The 17,637-nt window shown below is 26.7% G+C and overlaps 2 protein-coding genes across 2 annotated transcripts; both read left to right on the forward strand.

Moving 5' to 3' along the window:
- Nucleotides 1-311: 311 nt before the first annotated feature.
- Nucleotides 312-1,115, forward strand: NCS54_00003600 (BZIP domain-containing protein; the record flags this gene model as incomplete). The annotated part of the gene is made up of 2 exons (XM_053145701.1): nt 312-425; nt 576-1,115. 2 exons carry the CDS (start codon nt 312-314, stop codon nt 1,113-1,115), a joined length of 654 nt encoding a protein of 217 aa, XP_053001676.1.
- A 10,022-nt stretch (nt 1,116-11,137) lies between these two features.
- Nucleotides 11,138-12,289, forward strand: NCS54_00003700 (Hypothetical protein; the record flags this gene model as incomplete). Its single annotated transcript, XM_053145702.1, has 1 exon — nt 11,138-12,289. The coding sequence occupies one exon, from the start codon at nt 11,138-11,140 to the stop codon at nt 12,287-12,289; it is 1,152 nt and encodes a 383-aa protein (XP_053001677.1).
- Nucleotides 12,290-17,637: the final 5,348 nt, after the last annotated feature.

Genomic DNA, 17,637 nt, shown 5'->3' on the forward strand with positions numbered 1-17,637 from the left:
TTTCAGGAGCTTTAGGTTGCTTTAATTTTTGTCTCCCCCTCATCCCCCCTTTCTCCCCGTGTTCACCAACCACCACCCCAAACCTCCAGTTATCGTTGTCTGTCGAACGCAAACATATGAAGACAGACAGACGGAAGGGACCAGAAAGAAACGGTAACATATACAGACAGATCAGACAGATACCCAGGCCATCGTTCCCATCGCGCCCGGGCCGTCTATAGCCGCGTCGTTGACGCTGTCTACGAGTACCATTCTTGCAAACACCTACCTACTTCAACCCTTCTCTTCAACCAACTACAACCACTTTCACAATGTCTATGTTTATCTCACCACCCGCCTACGCGAAAGTTCCTCCTCGCAGACAGTACTTGGGTGCCAGCAGTGCTCTCAGCGCCTCTGCCAACCCCGATGAGGACTGGACCAAGGTTTCTGACCTTACCGAGCGCCGACGGATATAGAACCGCATTGCTTAGCGCAACTATCGTATGTTACTCCGCTTAGCCTCGGGAGGCTGAACTCTTAGAACTGGACTCCAGGAGGTTCTCCCAAGTCTGATTCTTAATAAAAACTGACAGGGATGCCCCCCTGTAGGCAAAAAGCTTAAGCGGCGTCTCGAGGACCTTGAGCACTGCGCTGGCTCTTCGGATTATGCCGAGTCCGGTAAGCAGCCCCAGAGGATCATCAAGTCGAAGCGATCTTTCTCTTCCTCCAAACCACGAAAGTCGCAACCCGCTACCACCGCCAAGCCTGTCGACTCTCAGGGCCCGTTTACTCCTCCCATGGAGCCGACTGACGATCTATTCTTCCCTGGCACCTATGACGATCGGACCCGCTCTAGGAGCCCTCCTCAGTTCGCTTGCTCGACTTACCCAGTTCCCGACGAGATCGTCCTCGCTCTCGAGGGCTCCGCTCAGCCCTACCCGATAATGACCACCGCTGATGACTATCCTAACTACTTGTTGGCTCCTATCTTCCCTATGATGCTTCCCTCGATGACGCACTTTAGCGATGTAGTCAAATGGGAGTTATACCTCGCCTATAATGGACTGACCCCTTACACTAGTCATGGCTACATGCCTCCCATGGACTTTAATGCTCCTAGCCCCTACGACTAGACCAACGCCAATGTGAGTTGTGCCAGCCAAACGGTCCGCGGGATTGCTTGAGATCCGTGTTGCTAATAAGGTTAATAGACTCCTAACAGTTCCGATTAGTCGGCCAACTGCTCAGAGGCCGATTACAAGTATTCTATCATGCCTCTGTAAATGCCCAACTCGCCTGACCCGATTCAGCCCCAAGGAAGATCAAAGACTACGTCTACAATTCCCACTTCAATCCAGCCAAAACGACGACGATAATCAAATCACCGTTTTCTCAGGGTCATAAGAATAGTTAAAAGCATTTAATGGAGTACGATCAAATTAAAGAACATGAATAGAGACTGCTTTAAGGGGCAAAGAGGAGGCGGTCGCCTTTCTGTTAGGCAGATATAATCCAGCCATCGAAGAGAACTGGATGACGAAAGTGGAATAGAGGATATGCATCGCAAGCAACCCTGGGTTCTCAATATGTTACGATTGGCTGATTGTAAAACTGTGAGGCAGTGAGTCAAGCAGAAAAATGCAAGATTTGAGCATTACTCAAAGTGGCTGATGAGTCCCACCTGCACCAACGCAAAGATACCAAATATAAACAGTGGTGTTAAATAAATTTTTATTTATGTATAGGTGGAGCTAGGAGTCCTCGTGTACGATTTCGTGGAAAACGCACTATAACAGCTACCGAATAGCTCAAGGGGCTGCAGTATCTTATTTCCAGGATAGCAAGCTGCGGCATAGCTAACGTTGAGTACGGAATTGCTTTCACATTGTATGTATCTGTATATCTAGGTTTTATAACTAAGCAAGAAGGGCTAGAGTATAACATACGTAATAAGCAAGTATTATAGTTATGCAAGTATTATAAAAATCCCTTAACTTATATCTTCTATATTTAAATAATTAGATCTGAATTACTTAATATATAATAAGCTTTTATTAAGGCTAGGATATTTCTTACCCTTTAGGCTATATAAAATAACCCTAAGTTAAATATTTAATAAGCTATAATTATTTATAAAGTTTATTATTATACCTTATATTATTAATAAAATAATATTTAATCTTAATATAATATTATTTAAAAATTATATTAACTATCTAATCTAAAGAAATAGATTTTTATTTATATTATTTTTAACTTAGATGTATAAAGATTGCTCTCTTAGGTGTAAAATATAAAAGAAATAACTAATTAATTACGTATTAATTATATTATATTATTTATTAATATATCTTAGGCTTTAAACTTTATTAAGTAATACTTAGAGGTTAAAATATATTTTTTTATAAATATAATTATTAAAGAGCTAAATATAAAGATTTAATTATTATTCCTAATTAATTGAAGTTTATACTAAATATAATTATAAAATATAATAATAAAATAATATTTATAATATTAATAAAATTAGCATTTTTATAAATATAATTATAAATAAAATAATTATTATAAGCTTAAAAAGGTATTTAAAGCTAAAATTAATATAACTTAGAAACTAAGAATAAGTTATAATTATTTAAATAATTAATATAAAAGGCTAAATAATTTATTTATTTATTATTTATATAAGCTAATATTACCTTATTACTTAATATTAAAAAAGTAATTTCTTAGGTAATTAGGTAATTATAATAATTTAAAATAATTATATTAATAATAAAATTCGTCTTAAATAGCTTAAATATTATAATTTATATATAATTAATTAGTTAATTAATTATTATTATATCTGAATTCTGAATAATTATAAAATTTATTTTTTAATTAAATTTAAAAAATATTATTAAAATAATTAAATTATTTAATTATATATATTATTTTATGTATTTATTTGAATTTTTTAATATTAAGTATTTTAATATATTAAAATAAGCTTATAATTAAGAAATAAAATACTTAATTTAATTTTTATAATTTATATTTTAAAAATTAAGTTTTTTTTACTTTTTTATATTATATATAAGGCTATTATAATAAAAAGAAATATTAAAAAGGCTTTTAAAAAAAGTACTTTTATTTTTCTTAACCTAGAAATTATAATCTTAAAGCTTAATATATAACTATAAACTTTAATACTTATTAAAAGGGGAACTAAGCCTTTAATCTCTTAGGTCTTAAAGATCCTGAGAATTATATTTAAGGCTAGATCTTAGTTTAAATACCTTAAAAAATATATTAAAAAGTATTAAAAGAGCTTATTAGAGGTAATCCTTAAATACTAAAGGTCTCTTAAAAAACTTAATTATATATTAAGTTATTTTATTAATTATTAAAATTTAAAACCTTTAAGAAATAAATAAAATACTTAATTTATATTAAAACATAAAAAATATTTAATTATAAAAGAAAATTTATAATAATATAAAAAAAATAATTAAGTAAATAAATATTAATTAATTAAATAAATATTAATATATAAATAATAATTAAATTATTAAAAAGTAATAATTAAAAGAAGTTAATATAATTAACTATTTAATATTATAATATTTATAATAAGCTTAGTTGAAATATAAAAACTACTTAAGTAATAATTAAAATATCTAAGAAAAAATATAATAAATAATTTTAATTAATTAATTAAGTTATACTATTATTATAATAATTTTTATTTAATATATATATATAGCTAGCTAGATCGTAAGCAAACTAGATAAAAAATCCCTTAACCTATACCTTCTCTATTTAATCTATTAATTCTTAACTACTTAGTATATTATAATTAAATAAAGAGGCTAGAATCCTTCTTATACTTTAAGCCTATTAAAATATGTTAAAATTAAGTCTTAGAGGTATTATAAAGCTCTACTAAGTTAAGTATTTAATACTTTTTAATTAATATAATAGTATTTAAGCCTAAGTTAATATTATTCTTAATTTATACTAATTATCTAATCTAAAGGAATAAATCCTTATTTATTTTTAACTTAGATTTATAAGGATTTCTATCTTAGCTTTATAATATACAAGAAATAGCTAAGTAATTACTTATTAACTATAAGATATTATTAATTAATATATAGTAGGCTTTAAACTTTCTTAAGTAATACTTAGACCTTAAGATATATTTCGTTTAGAAATATAATTATTAAAGAGCTAAGTATAAAAACCTAGCTATTATTTAAAAATAGTTTATATTTAGAATATATAAAACTATAAAGTATTATATCTTATTAAATAATATTTATAATATTAATAAGATTAGCTATATAGTAAATATAATATAAACTAAAATAATTATTATAAGTATAAAAAAATATTAAAAGCTAAAATTAATATAGCTTAAAAACTAAGAATAAAGTATAATTATTTAGGTAATTAATATAAATAGCTAGGTAATCTTATTATTTATTATTAATATAGGCTAATATTACCTAACTAATTAATACTAAGATAATAACCTCTTAGGTAATTAAGCTATTATAATAATATAAAATAGCTAAATTAATAATAAGATTAATCTTAAGTAATTAAAATACTTTAATTAATATATAATTAAGTAATTAAAAAATTCTTATTATTTTTTAATTTTTAATATTTATAAAAATTATTCTTTACTTAAATTTAAGAAATATTATAAGAAAAATAAAATTATTAAGCTTTATATATTATTTAGTTTATTTACTTTAATCCCTTAATATTAAATACTTTAATATACTTAAGAATACTTATAATTAAGAAATAAAATATTTAATTAAATATTTTATAATATATATAATAAGCAAGTAAGATTATTAAGTGAGTGGGATAAAAATCCCTTAACCTCTACTATCTCTATTTAATTAATTAATTCCGTACTATCAAAGATATTAAGCTTAAATACTAAGGCTAAAATCCTTCTTACTATTTAGGCCCTTTAAAATAACCTAGAATTAAGCCTCTAATAGGCGGCAGAGATATATAAAGTTATTTATATAAGGCTTTACTGCTAGTAATAAGGTATCTAATCTTAATGCAATATTATATAGAAATCTTATAAGCTATTTAATCTAGAGAAAGAGATTTTTATTTAGTTTATTCTTAACCTAGATTTATAAGGATTTCCCTCATAGCTATATAGTATAAAAGAAATAGCTAATTAATTACTTATTAATAGGGATATATTATTAATTAATATATATTAGGCTTTAAACTTTATTAGGTAATACTTAGAGCTTAAGATATATTTTTTTTTAAAGTATAATTATTAAAGAGCTAAATATAAAAATCAAATTATTATTTATAATTAATTTTAGCTTATAGTAAATATAATCGCGAAGTATAATATATAATTAAATATTATTTATAACTTTAATAAGATTAGCTTTCTTATAGGTATAATTATATATAAAATAATTATTATATATATAAAAAGGCATTTAAAGCTAAAATTAATATAGCCTAGAAATTAAAAATAAATTATAATTATTTAAGTAATTAATATAAAAGGCTAAGTAATTTAGTTATTTATTATTAATATAAGCTAATATTACCTTATTAATTTATACTAAAAAAATAACCTTCTAGGTAATTAAGTTATAATAATAACTTAAAATAATTAGATTAATAATAAGATTAATCTTAAATAACTTAAGTATTTTAATTAATAAATATATAATTAATTAATTTATTCTTATTATTTCTTAATTCTTAATAGCTATAAAAGTTATTAATTTATTAACTTTAAAAGATATTTTAAAAAAAAGAAAATTATCTAGTTTTATATATTATTTGATTTTTCTTATTTACTTTAATTATTAAATATTAAGTACTTTAGGCTATTAAAAAAAGCCTATAATTAAGAAATAAAGTATTTAATTAAATACTTTATAATTTATATTTTAAAAACTAAGTTTTTTTTAGCCTTTTATATTATATATAAGGCTATTATAATAAAAAGAAATATTAAGGGGGCTTTTAAAAGAGCTAAGCTTATTCTTTTTAATATAAAAATTATAATCTTAAAGCTTAATATATAGCTATAGACTTTAATGCCTATTAAAAAGGGGGTTAAATTATTAACCCCTTAGGTCTTAAAAACCCTAAAGAATATACTTAAGGTTAATTCTTAATCTAAATACCTTTAAAGATAAATTAAAAGGTATTAAAATAGCTCCCTAGAGTTAATTTTAAAGGCTTTAAAGTCTCTTATAAAGGAAATAAAAGGAGTTATATATAAGATAGCTTTAATAAGGGCTTAGGTCTAAGACCTTTAAGAGGTAAATATAATATTAAGCTAGCGCTAGAGGGCAAAAAGAACCTAACTTTAGAGAAGAGAGGTAATAATAATAGAGGAAAAAAGATAGGTAATTAATTAAATAGAGGTTAATATATAAGTAATAATAGAATTATCGCAAAGTAATAATTAATAAAGGTTAATATAATTAGGTATTTAATATTATAATATCTATAATAAACCTAGCTATAATATAAAGACTTATTAAGTAATAATTAATATATCTAGGGAAGAATATTATAAATAGTTTTAATTAATTAAATAATTTATAGTATTTTTATTATAATTTTAATCTTAGAGGCTAAGATTTCTATCTTACTTACTTAATTATCTTACTTACTTATTATATATATTAACTTATATTTTAAAAATTAAGTTCTTTTTAGCCTTTTATAGTATATTTTAGGCTATTATAAAAAAAAGAAATATTAAATTAGCCTTTAGAGGAGCTAAGCTTATTCCTCTTAACTTAAAAAGTTTAATCTTAAAGCTGAATATATAATTATAGACTTTAATATTACTTAAAAAAGAGACTAAATTATTAGCCCCTTAGGTCTTAAAAACCCTAAAGACTATATTAAAGGCTTAATCTTAGTTAAATTTCCTTAAGAGGTAAATTATAAAGTATAAAAATAGCTCCCTAGAGTTAATTCTAAAAGCTATATAATTTTCTTTTAAAGAAATAAATATTATTATATATAAGGGTATTTTACTTTAGGCTAAGATTAAAAAACTTAAATAAATAAATAAGATATTAAGCTAATACTAGAGGGTAAAAAAAACTTAATTATTATAAAAAAAGGTAATAATAATAAAAAAAAAAGATAAATAATTAATTAGATAAATATTAATATATAAATAATAGCTAAATTATTACAGAGTAGTAATTAAGGGAGGTTAATATAACTAGGAGTTTAATATTATAATATCTATAATAAATCTAGTTATAATATAAGGACCTATTAAGTAATAATTAAGATATCTAGGGAAAAATATAATAAGTAATTTTAATTAACTAAATAATATATAGTATTTTTATCGTAATTTTTATCTTAGAGGTTAAGAAAAGTATTTAATTAACTTATTATCTAGCTCGCTATATATATATATTATAAGGTTAGGATTTCTATAATATTTATATTATTATAATACTTATTTATTATATATATTATATTAAGTTTTTTAAGTCTAAGATTTAATTTATATAAGGTATTACTTTATATTTAGTTTTATTTCTTATATTAATTAATATTATTTTTATTTTTTTAAATTTATTTCTTATTAGATTTTTTTATGTATTATTTAAATACTTAATTATTAATCTTAATAATTATATTAATATAATCTTTTACGGTATTAAGCTTATTTATTCTATAAAGCTTATTTATAATCTTATTTTTAAGTCTTTTATAAAACATAATCTAAAAGGCATTTAATTCTTAGTTAGGAAATGAAATTCTATATATATATTTAGCTATATAAGTTAAAGTAATCTTAATTTATTATAGGCTTTTAAGCTTTTATATAGCTTATTATTTCATATTAATAATTTTAAAGTTCTCTTTATTAATTTTCTTAAATTATTTCTATATATTCAATAAAAATTAAATTTCTTTAAAGGTATTTATTTTAAGGTAATATTATAACTTAAGTTTAAACTAGATAAGTATACTTTTTATACAATACTAATTAATATATAAGATTTTATTTGTAATAATATTTATTTTACTTAGGAAATATTATTAATATACCTTAAGCGATATTAAGAAAGACTTAACTTAATAGGCTTATTTATTAAATAATTCTAAATCTTTTAGCTTAAAGAGCTTATTAATATCCTATTAAGTAATATTAATATTATAATAAGTTATCATAAGGTTATCAATATCTTAGATTTATAACTTAGCTAAGTTATTATATTATTATTAAAGCTATATAAGCTAAGTAATTTATTTTTATTAGTTATTAATAGTTTACTAATATTATTCATATTTATTAAGATACTTAAGTCTTTTTATATAATTATAAGTTATTTTAATTAAATACTAACAAGTAACCTATTATAAATAATATAAAATACTTAAATATTAAGTATTATAATAATAAGTATTACTTAAAATATATAATATATTACTAAATAATAGCTATTAAGATATAATACGTATATATTTCTTAAGAAATATATTAATTATATTAGGTTTATATTAATAAAAAGTACTAAATATAAACTAAGTACTAAGATATAATTATATCTAATAACATACTTAAAGGTATTATACATAATTAAGTTATATTAATAACTAAAATAGCTTATATATAAAATAGTATTAATAAATAAGTTTTATATATTTAATAATACTTTTAAGATTAATATTCCTTAGGTTTAATCTAAGGTAAGACTAATATTTGTAATATTTAGTCTTAAGACTAATAATAGCCAGGTTTAATTCTTTTAGTCCCTAGCTTAATTATATTATTTTATTAAGGTTCCCCACCTAGTTTATATTATAGCTAGAATAAAGGCTTACCTTTTTATAATAAAGAGTTTATTTAGGAACTTAGAAATAAATTAACAAAAATATAGCGATAATATTAAAAAAATAAATATATAAAAAAAATAAAAAACATTTATATAATTAATAATTTACTATTTTAATATTTATATTAAGTTTAATTATAATATAAAGACTATTTAAGTAATACTTAAAATAGCTAAGTAAGAATACAATAAATAATTTTAATTAATTATATACTTTATCATATTTTTTCATTATAAATTTAATAATAAAAATTAGAATTTACAATATATTTATAGATTTAAGATAATTACTTATTAAATATTTTAAAGATTCTTAATATAATATTAATTATATTAACTATTTTCTTAAAACCTTTTATTTTTATTTTTAAATAATATAATAAATAAAATTAAGAAAATCATATATTAAAAGAAAACTTTATTTTTAAAATCTTTATAACTTAAAGTTATATATATCTCTTTTATATAAGCTTAATCTTAATAAAATTGTATTTTTTAAAATATATTAATTAATTAAAAAAACATATTAGCTCTTTTATTATTTATGTATATAAAAAGTTTTTCCTATATACAAAAATACTAATAGCTTAGCTAATGCTTTTTATAGATAATAGGTTATATTAATCCGATCTTAAAAATTTAAACCGCGAAGTCCGTCATTCTTGCATTTTCCTTCGAGCCCTAAGCACTGCTACTTGGGAGAGGAGGGGTGCTTATTTAAGTGTGAGACACGCAAAATCATAGAGCCGAAGCCCCTGAAGACGTTGACGCCGCTCAAGGCTCAGCGTGGCACACGTTCGGATGCAATCCACGCTCTCACCGCTGATGGACCAATCGATAGCAACTCTGCCGGGAAGGGGTGTTTCTGCTTCGTGGATGCTGGTGCCAATGTGAAGCATTTCAGGTAAAGACATCGTCGTATTGCGCTAATCGTGAGGGGAGAAGGGGATAGATGGTTGGAAGAAGACGTCCCCGGGATTTACCCAAGCGCTGTCCGTGGCTAGTTTCGAGCCTGATCTAGGATAACTGATCTTCGTTTCCCGCGCGATACTACATAATCGATGATCAGTTTCTCTCACTGGCTGATAGAAGAGATTTGCACCTGTGAATGTGGAAATTAGAGCACTCGGCGTACATACAAAGGCCCAACAGTCGCCGAGGAGAAAAATGCCCCAGACTCGGCAGGAGTCGCCGTCTGGCCAAATTCTTCTCGCGTTTTCTTTCCCTGGCACCAAGTAGTCCCAACAATGTCTTGGCAAAGTGGGCTTTTATTCCATCGTGCGTTAAAGCCGTTACGCGTCACGTCTAAGAATTGAAGGATCGAGAACTTTGTCTCCTCTTTTCTCAAGTAAAATCATGCCCAATCATATCTGCTTTGCAATAAGACAAATGTTACAAACTTTCACGCCAGAGATGTTATTAGAGGGAGAATATATAGCCCTTATTTTAGAAATGGCGCTTTTGCCCTAGGTGAGACGAGTTTCATAGCGTTGCCAGAAGGGGCCGCGCTCAAACATCCAAACCTTGTCTCAACTGCGCACAGATAGCCTAAGCCTCAATGCGTACTAGCCAGGCACAGAAACCTAGATTTTACCCACAGGTCGGTTACATTTCAGCTCGTACGTAAACCCGCCCTGATACTTCAACAAAAGATAGGAAAGATCTTCCCCGCCCCATAATTTCCCCTGAGCTAATATCCGCTCAGACTCATCAATACCGTATAACTCCCGTCATCAACTTCCTCTTCTCATCACCTGCATACAGATCAATGCGGTGCCAATAACATAATGACGTTTGCCAGGGACATACATTGCCTTCCAATCTCAATCGCGAGATAGGCTCATACTCAGCCAATCTGATATGCTTGGTTTGTACTAGCGCACGGCTTCAACGCCCGCTTTGACAGGCACCGCCGAAGACAAGCAACTTGGGAGCGCATGGACGTACTGCTTTTTTCGGGGTGGCAAGGCTTGCGTTTGGGTAGCACCGGCCGCTTAGCAATGCATGCCAACAATCAACACTCGAAGTTAACTCGGCAGCCAGAGGCTATCGAAACCTAAACCAGCGGGCTCCTTAACAACAAACGGAAAACACACAACGGTAAAGTTAGAAGCAAACCAGGAGAAAAGATGGATCTACTCAGTATATAAACACGGGGCCTTGCCAACTGTTTTGGAAGGGGCAGCGCGCTTCCTCTCCTTTTCCCAGCTTTTGTTCTCAAGGCTTTGGCCTTTTGTCCAGTCACTCAGTAAACCTCACGGCATTCCACCCGTTTATGCACAATGACCTCCAACACCGTGAGCCTGGTGGCGGTCTTGGCAATCCTCGCCGGGGTTCAGGCCGGCCCCTGCAGACTCACCTCTCGATCGACTACTTGGGCCGCACCCAGCGAGACCGAGGCCGACGCCGCCTCCTCCTCCACATCGGATATTTATCCTGATGTGTTTGAGACATTCGTTACCATCTCGACAACTAGCTCCTACTCCGACCTGAAGGATACTTTCCTTACCGTCTCCACTACCAGTTCCACGACAACTGCTGAGCCTACATCCTCGCCGGGTGTCTTGCCAAGATTCGAGAACGAAGGACCGGCGTTCAACAAGGCAAATCTCAACTACAATCCAAACAACGAGTTCATCTTCCCCAGCGTCTTCGATGCCAGCCTCTACTTCGGAGAAGCCGCTCTCGCAAAATGGTACTTATACTACGCGCCGCACGACAACCCCGGCGGTATCTCATTCGTATACTCCGATAATCTAGACGGGCCATGGATCGAGTACCAGAGCAACCCGGTCATCTCTAGGGACTGGCCTGCGCTGGGTAACACGCGGCCTGGGCATGTCTCCAGCGCCGACGCAGTCTGGAACGAGGAAGAGCAAAAGATGTATATGTACTTTCATGGCGACAACACCGTCACCCGCTGGGCTACATCAGAAGATGGCATCAACTTCGATTACGGCGGTATTGCGGTTAGCAACTCTGACGCGCCTGTTACCACTACTGAGTCGAGTTACGCTCGTGTCTTCCGCCACCCCGACCCCGACTCTGAATATACCTGGGCGATGTTCTACATGGTCAACGAGCCCAACAACATTCGAAAGATCAGGCTCGCCGAGTCCTTCAACGGAGAAGACTGGACGGTCGCTGATGACTATGTTGTGAGCGAGCCCGGCGCTAACGTCTCTGGTGGCAACCTCTGGGACTGGGACGGCCAGCTCTACGTCGTCTATCACAGGGAGCCTGGCAAGATCTACGCCCGAACCATTGATAAAACCCTGCGGGATGTGGGAACCGAGGCTGTCGTGCTCTTTGAGGCCAGCGAGCGTGTTGCTGCTCCTTACTTTGTCACAGAGAATGGCACGACGCACATGTTTTATGAGCTAGGTGCTCGGTCATCGACTAGCATTGCATATGCTACCTTTGGGGGACTTTAGGTTGTTGTGATGACGCCTGCATACTCCTAACTTAGACGTCCTCTAGGCTGCAGTGCAACCTTGCAGTTAGAATCACTTGGCTCTTCCCTTCTTGATTTCATCCTTTGGTCAAGTTCTCAAGTATTATTGATCAAAATACATTGATTATATTTAACCACTTCTATGTGTTCTTCTGCCCTCCTCATCATTTCTTGCCTAAGTGGTTATACGTCAAATCAGGCAAGGATGAAGGTCCCCAACCTCCATCTGTTCCTCGGCTGACTGCGTCAGCAACCCCCTGTAGCCAAGGCCTGTTCTGGGGCTGAATTTGGTTCCGGTTTCATCCATCGCCACGGACGCTCACGACTATACCATAAAATAACCACTATAGGAGCTTCAGCCCTAGGGCCAGTTCTAAGTTACTCCTAGTTTCAGCTTCAGGTTTAACTCTAGCAGGACCTCATGCAGAGGCACTGTAGGTTTTTACTACTATTTGCACGCTTAGTGCCTAAAGAAGGCGCTATCTCTAGCTATTAACTTAATTAGGATAAGTTAATTATCACGACCTAATAAAACGCTTATCACGTGATGAGGAGAGACTCTATTACTACCCACTAATTAAGACGCGATTACTACTAAAATCTAAGTAATTATAGTAATTACTTTAGAATTACCTATAATTACTTATATAATTACTCTAATTAATGCCCTAGAGGCAATAATTAAGGAAAACCCCCTAAGTATATAAAGTATATTTATTATACTTTCTTATATAATAGGTATCTTAGCTATTAATATAACTTAGTTATACTTAATACCTTTAAGTATATTATTAAATATAATAACCCCCTTATTTAAGTATAGCGCAATTAATCTTTTTAATAATATAAACTTAATATAATTAGTTTATCTCTTAAGAATATATATAATGATTATATATTAATAGCTCTTATTTAGTAAATTACTTATATTACCTTAAATACTATTAAATATAATAGCGATTTAGGTAACTCCTATTAATAATTATTAATAGGCCCTACTTATTAATTGCCTACCTATTATACTTATCTTAGCTAACTAAGATAAAGATATAAATAATATAGATAGCTCTAATAATAAGGAAAATAAGTAATTATAAGCCTAAATTATTACTACAAGCGCGGAAATAGATAGACTTTATAACCTTATTCAGAAGATAAATAAAACTTAATATATCTAGAATATATAATATATAAATAATATTTAAAATATTAGTAATATAGCGGCTATTACTATAAATAAAAGAGATATAAGAGAGATCTTAAAGCTAAACCCCCTAGAACCCTTTGATAAGACCGCTTATAAGCTACTTATATTCTTTACTTAGCTAAGGGCATTTATAATATATTACTTAATATAATTTACTTTGCCTATTAGTAAGATTTAATATGCTATAAAAAGGCATAAGAATTATACTACTATATAGTTTAAATCTATTATAAGGGAATACCTTATAGCCTTAGCTAGCTAATATTTGCCTTATATTTATTACCTTTACTTAGATTATAAAGCCTTTAAGGTAATACTTAGATAAGCCTTTAGAATTATAAATAAAAAGGTATTAGCTAAAAGGGAAATTAAGGCATTTTAATAAACTTAATTTACCTTAGAGTATAAAATAAAATACTTTTAACTTACCTTAAAATTTAATTAAAATTAAAAACCTCTAATATCTTTATTCTTTAATAAACTTAAGAAAAAAATATAAATAAAACTTTATAAAAAAAAATAATATAATAACCTTATTAAATATATTAATAAGGTAATTAAGATTAATAATTAATAATTCTCTTAAAAACAACTCTAAAACCTTAGGTTTAGAAATAATTAAATAAATAATTCTTAGATTAATATTAACTAAGGTAAAAAGAGGTAAAATAATACCTTATATAGTATTAATCCTAGACCTATAGAGTTAGGAGTAACCTAATAGGGACCTAAGGATATTAAATATTATTATTATTTTAAAACGGGTTATAAGGTTAATAAATACTAAAAGAAATAATAAGATATTTAAGAAGGATATTATTAGCCTAAGGAATATTAGCTACTTCTAGAAAGTAAGAAATACCTAAATATAACTAATTATAATAGTAAACTATAGATAGCTATTTATACCCCGAAAATACTTAAGATAGCTTAATAAGGATATAATAAGACTAATGTCTAGCTAGATAAATTAGATATACTATATAACTAGGCCTATTTCTTAAGGGAATAGGCGAAATATAATATTACCTATAGAGTATATTATAATTTAAGACTATATATTATAGAATAACCTTATAAGACTAGATATTTATATATTATGAAATATATAGGGTAAAAGCTACTTCTAGAACTTAATAAGAAAGAATAGTAACTAGGTAATCTCCTATTATAATAAACTATAATTAAGCGCATTAAGTCTAAATCTAAAGGATCTATAATATTAACCTTAATATAATAGCCTCTACTAATAGTAAATAAATAAGCTGATTTTTAAAAAGCTACTATAGAAGGATTTAACTATAAGAAATAAATCATAGGATATAATAAGAATAAGTAATTCTAAATACTTACTATAATCTACTATAGGGACTATTAATAAGATAACCCTATATAATATAACTATACCTTATACCCCTAATATTAGATTAAGGTATCCTAAGAGTATAATAAGATTTATAAATAATAAAAAGTAAATTAATATAATAAATTAGTATATAATAATTAGATTACTAAGATATATAATAGCGATATTAACTAAATTAAGTTTAAGTATAATATTAGAAAACTATAGAAAGAACTATTAAAAACGCTTTATATATTAAAGACTATAAAACAGCGACGAGGAATTATAAAAAGAAGAAAACTACCCTTAACTATATAATAAAAAGAATAATTAGTACTAAAATAGCCTAAAAGAAAGATATATCTAGACTATATAAGAGTATATAGAAATAGTAGATAAATAAGAAATCTATATTTAAGCCTATTATAAGGAATTAGCTAAAAATCCCTAATACCTAGAAATATTTTTTAACCCATAAGATAATATAAAGATATACCTAATGCACTAAGAGTATATTAATATCTCCTAGATATTATATTAATACTATTAATATAAAGCCTATTAAGAGGAAAAGTAAGAATAAGACTATTTTCTTATTATATTATTATATGAGCTATATAATAAAGCTTACCTATAGTATAAGATAGAGGGATATAAAGTAATATATTAGTATAAATCTATTAGCATTGCGAATATATAGTATTCCCTAAAGCTTTATTATAATATATAAGAAAAGAAGTAAATTACCTATAAAATTAAGGACTAATAGAAATAAGTTAATTAAGAAGAATAAGAAGAATTAAATACTACTTACTAAGATAAAGGTAATAAGGTTACTAGATTAATAGCTAAGTAAATAACTATAACTATAAAGCCTATATAAATAATAAATATAAGTTTAATGATTTTAGCTATATAATGTAAAAAAACTAAATACCTTATCTAATATAAGGCAATAAATAAATAAATATAAAAAGGTAATATTTAAAAAGGCCCTCTACTCTATACATAGAGTATATAGGCAATTATACCTAAAATTAAAAATATAACTTAAAGGAAAATAATTAAATACTTTAGTAAATAATAGAGCTAAATAAAACTACTTTAACCTAATAATAGTAAAGAGGTTTAAGCTATTATAGAGGTATAAATAGATGCCTTACTTAGTTATTAACTTAGAAAGAACCCCTTTTAATTATAAGAATAATATTATTAATAATAAGATTAATTACCTTAAGGTCTTTATTAAAGAAAAGAACTAAGGGATATTATTTAATATTATACTAAATAAGTAATATAATCTTATACTTAGGTACCTATAGTTATAATACTATAACCTATAATTTAATTAGAGAATTAGCTAGGTACTCTCTTATAATAATAATATACCTTTTATAATAAATAATAACTTAGATATAAGATCTTAAACTTTTACTAAGGATACTAGAGAAATTAGATAAAGGTAAATATAAGATATCTCTTTTCCTAAAGGGATATAATATAAATACTATAATAGATAGAAATAATAAAATTAATAAGTAATTATATATATTATATAATAATTCTATAAGTTAAAAGGAAACCTTAAGTAAGTTAAGAAAATATTAAAAAAAGAATAACTTAAGAATATTTTACTATAATACTATATCTATAAGAAACTCTTTATAGAAGAACTTAAAATAGGTTTACCTAAATATATATATTATAACCTAGAGATTAACTTTATTAATAAGAAATAACCTAGCTTTAATAAACTTTATTTACTTAATAAAGTATAACTATTAATATTAAAGAAATATATTAAAGATATATTATAGAAAAGATATATTAAGGAAAGTAAGTTATTTATTAAATACCTTATTATATTTATGTTAAAAAAGAATAAAAAGCTTTAACTCTATATTAACTTTAAAATACTTAATATTATTATAATTAAGGAATATATATTATTACTTCTTATTAATAAGTTAAAGGATTAACTCTTTAATATAAAGTATTTTATTATACTTAACCTTAAAGGAACCTATAACTTTATTTAAATTAAAGAAAGATATAAATAAAAAATTACTTTTTATACTAAATATAAACTATTTAAATACCTTATTATATCTTTTAGACTTATTAATATACCTATTATATTTTAATAAATAACTACTAATATATTATAAGAATATCTAGATATATTTATTATATATTACTTAAATAATATCTTTATTTTCTTTAAAATAAAAGAAGAATATATAAAATATATCTATAAGGTATTATATATATTATAAAACGCTAAGTTACTAATAGAACTTAAGAAAAGTAAATTCTATACCTTAGAGGTAGAATTCCTTAGATATATTATCTTATATAATAAGATATATATAAATGTTAAGAAGATTATAATAATTAAAGATTAAAAAGAATTAATAAATATTAAAGAAATATAAGCCTTTCTTAATTTCGCTAATTATTATTATAGATTTCTTAAGCGATTTAAGAAAATCGCCTTATTATTTATTAACCTTATAAAAAAAGATAAACTATTTATATTTAGGGATAAGGCTAAGGAAGCCTTTAATATAATTAAGGAACTTATCCTAAGTAAACTAATACTTAAGATATTTAATATATTTTAATAAATTAAACTTAAAATAAATACCTTAGATTTTATATTAAGTACTTAGACTAAAAAATACGATAATAAAAGACTTTTCTATCTTATTATATTTTACTTTTATAAGCTATATAAAATAAAACTTAATTACCTTATCTATAATAAAGAATTTCT

This window comes from Fusarium falciforme, chromosome 1 (assembly GCF_026873545.1).
Source record: "Fusarium falciforme chromosome 1, complete sequence".
Classification (NCBI taxonomy): Eukaryota; Fungi; Ascomycota; class Sordariomycetes; order Hypocreales; family Nectriaceae; genus Fusarium; species Fusarium falciforme.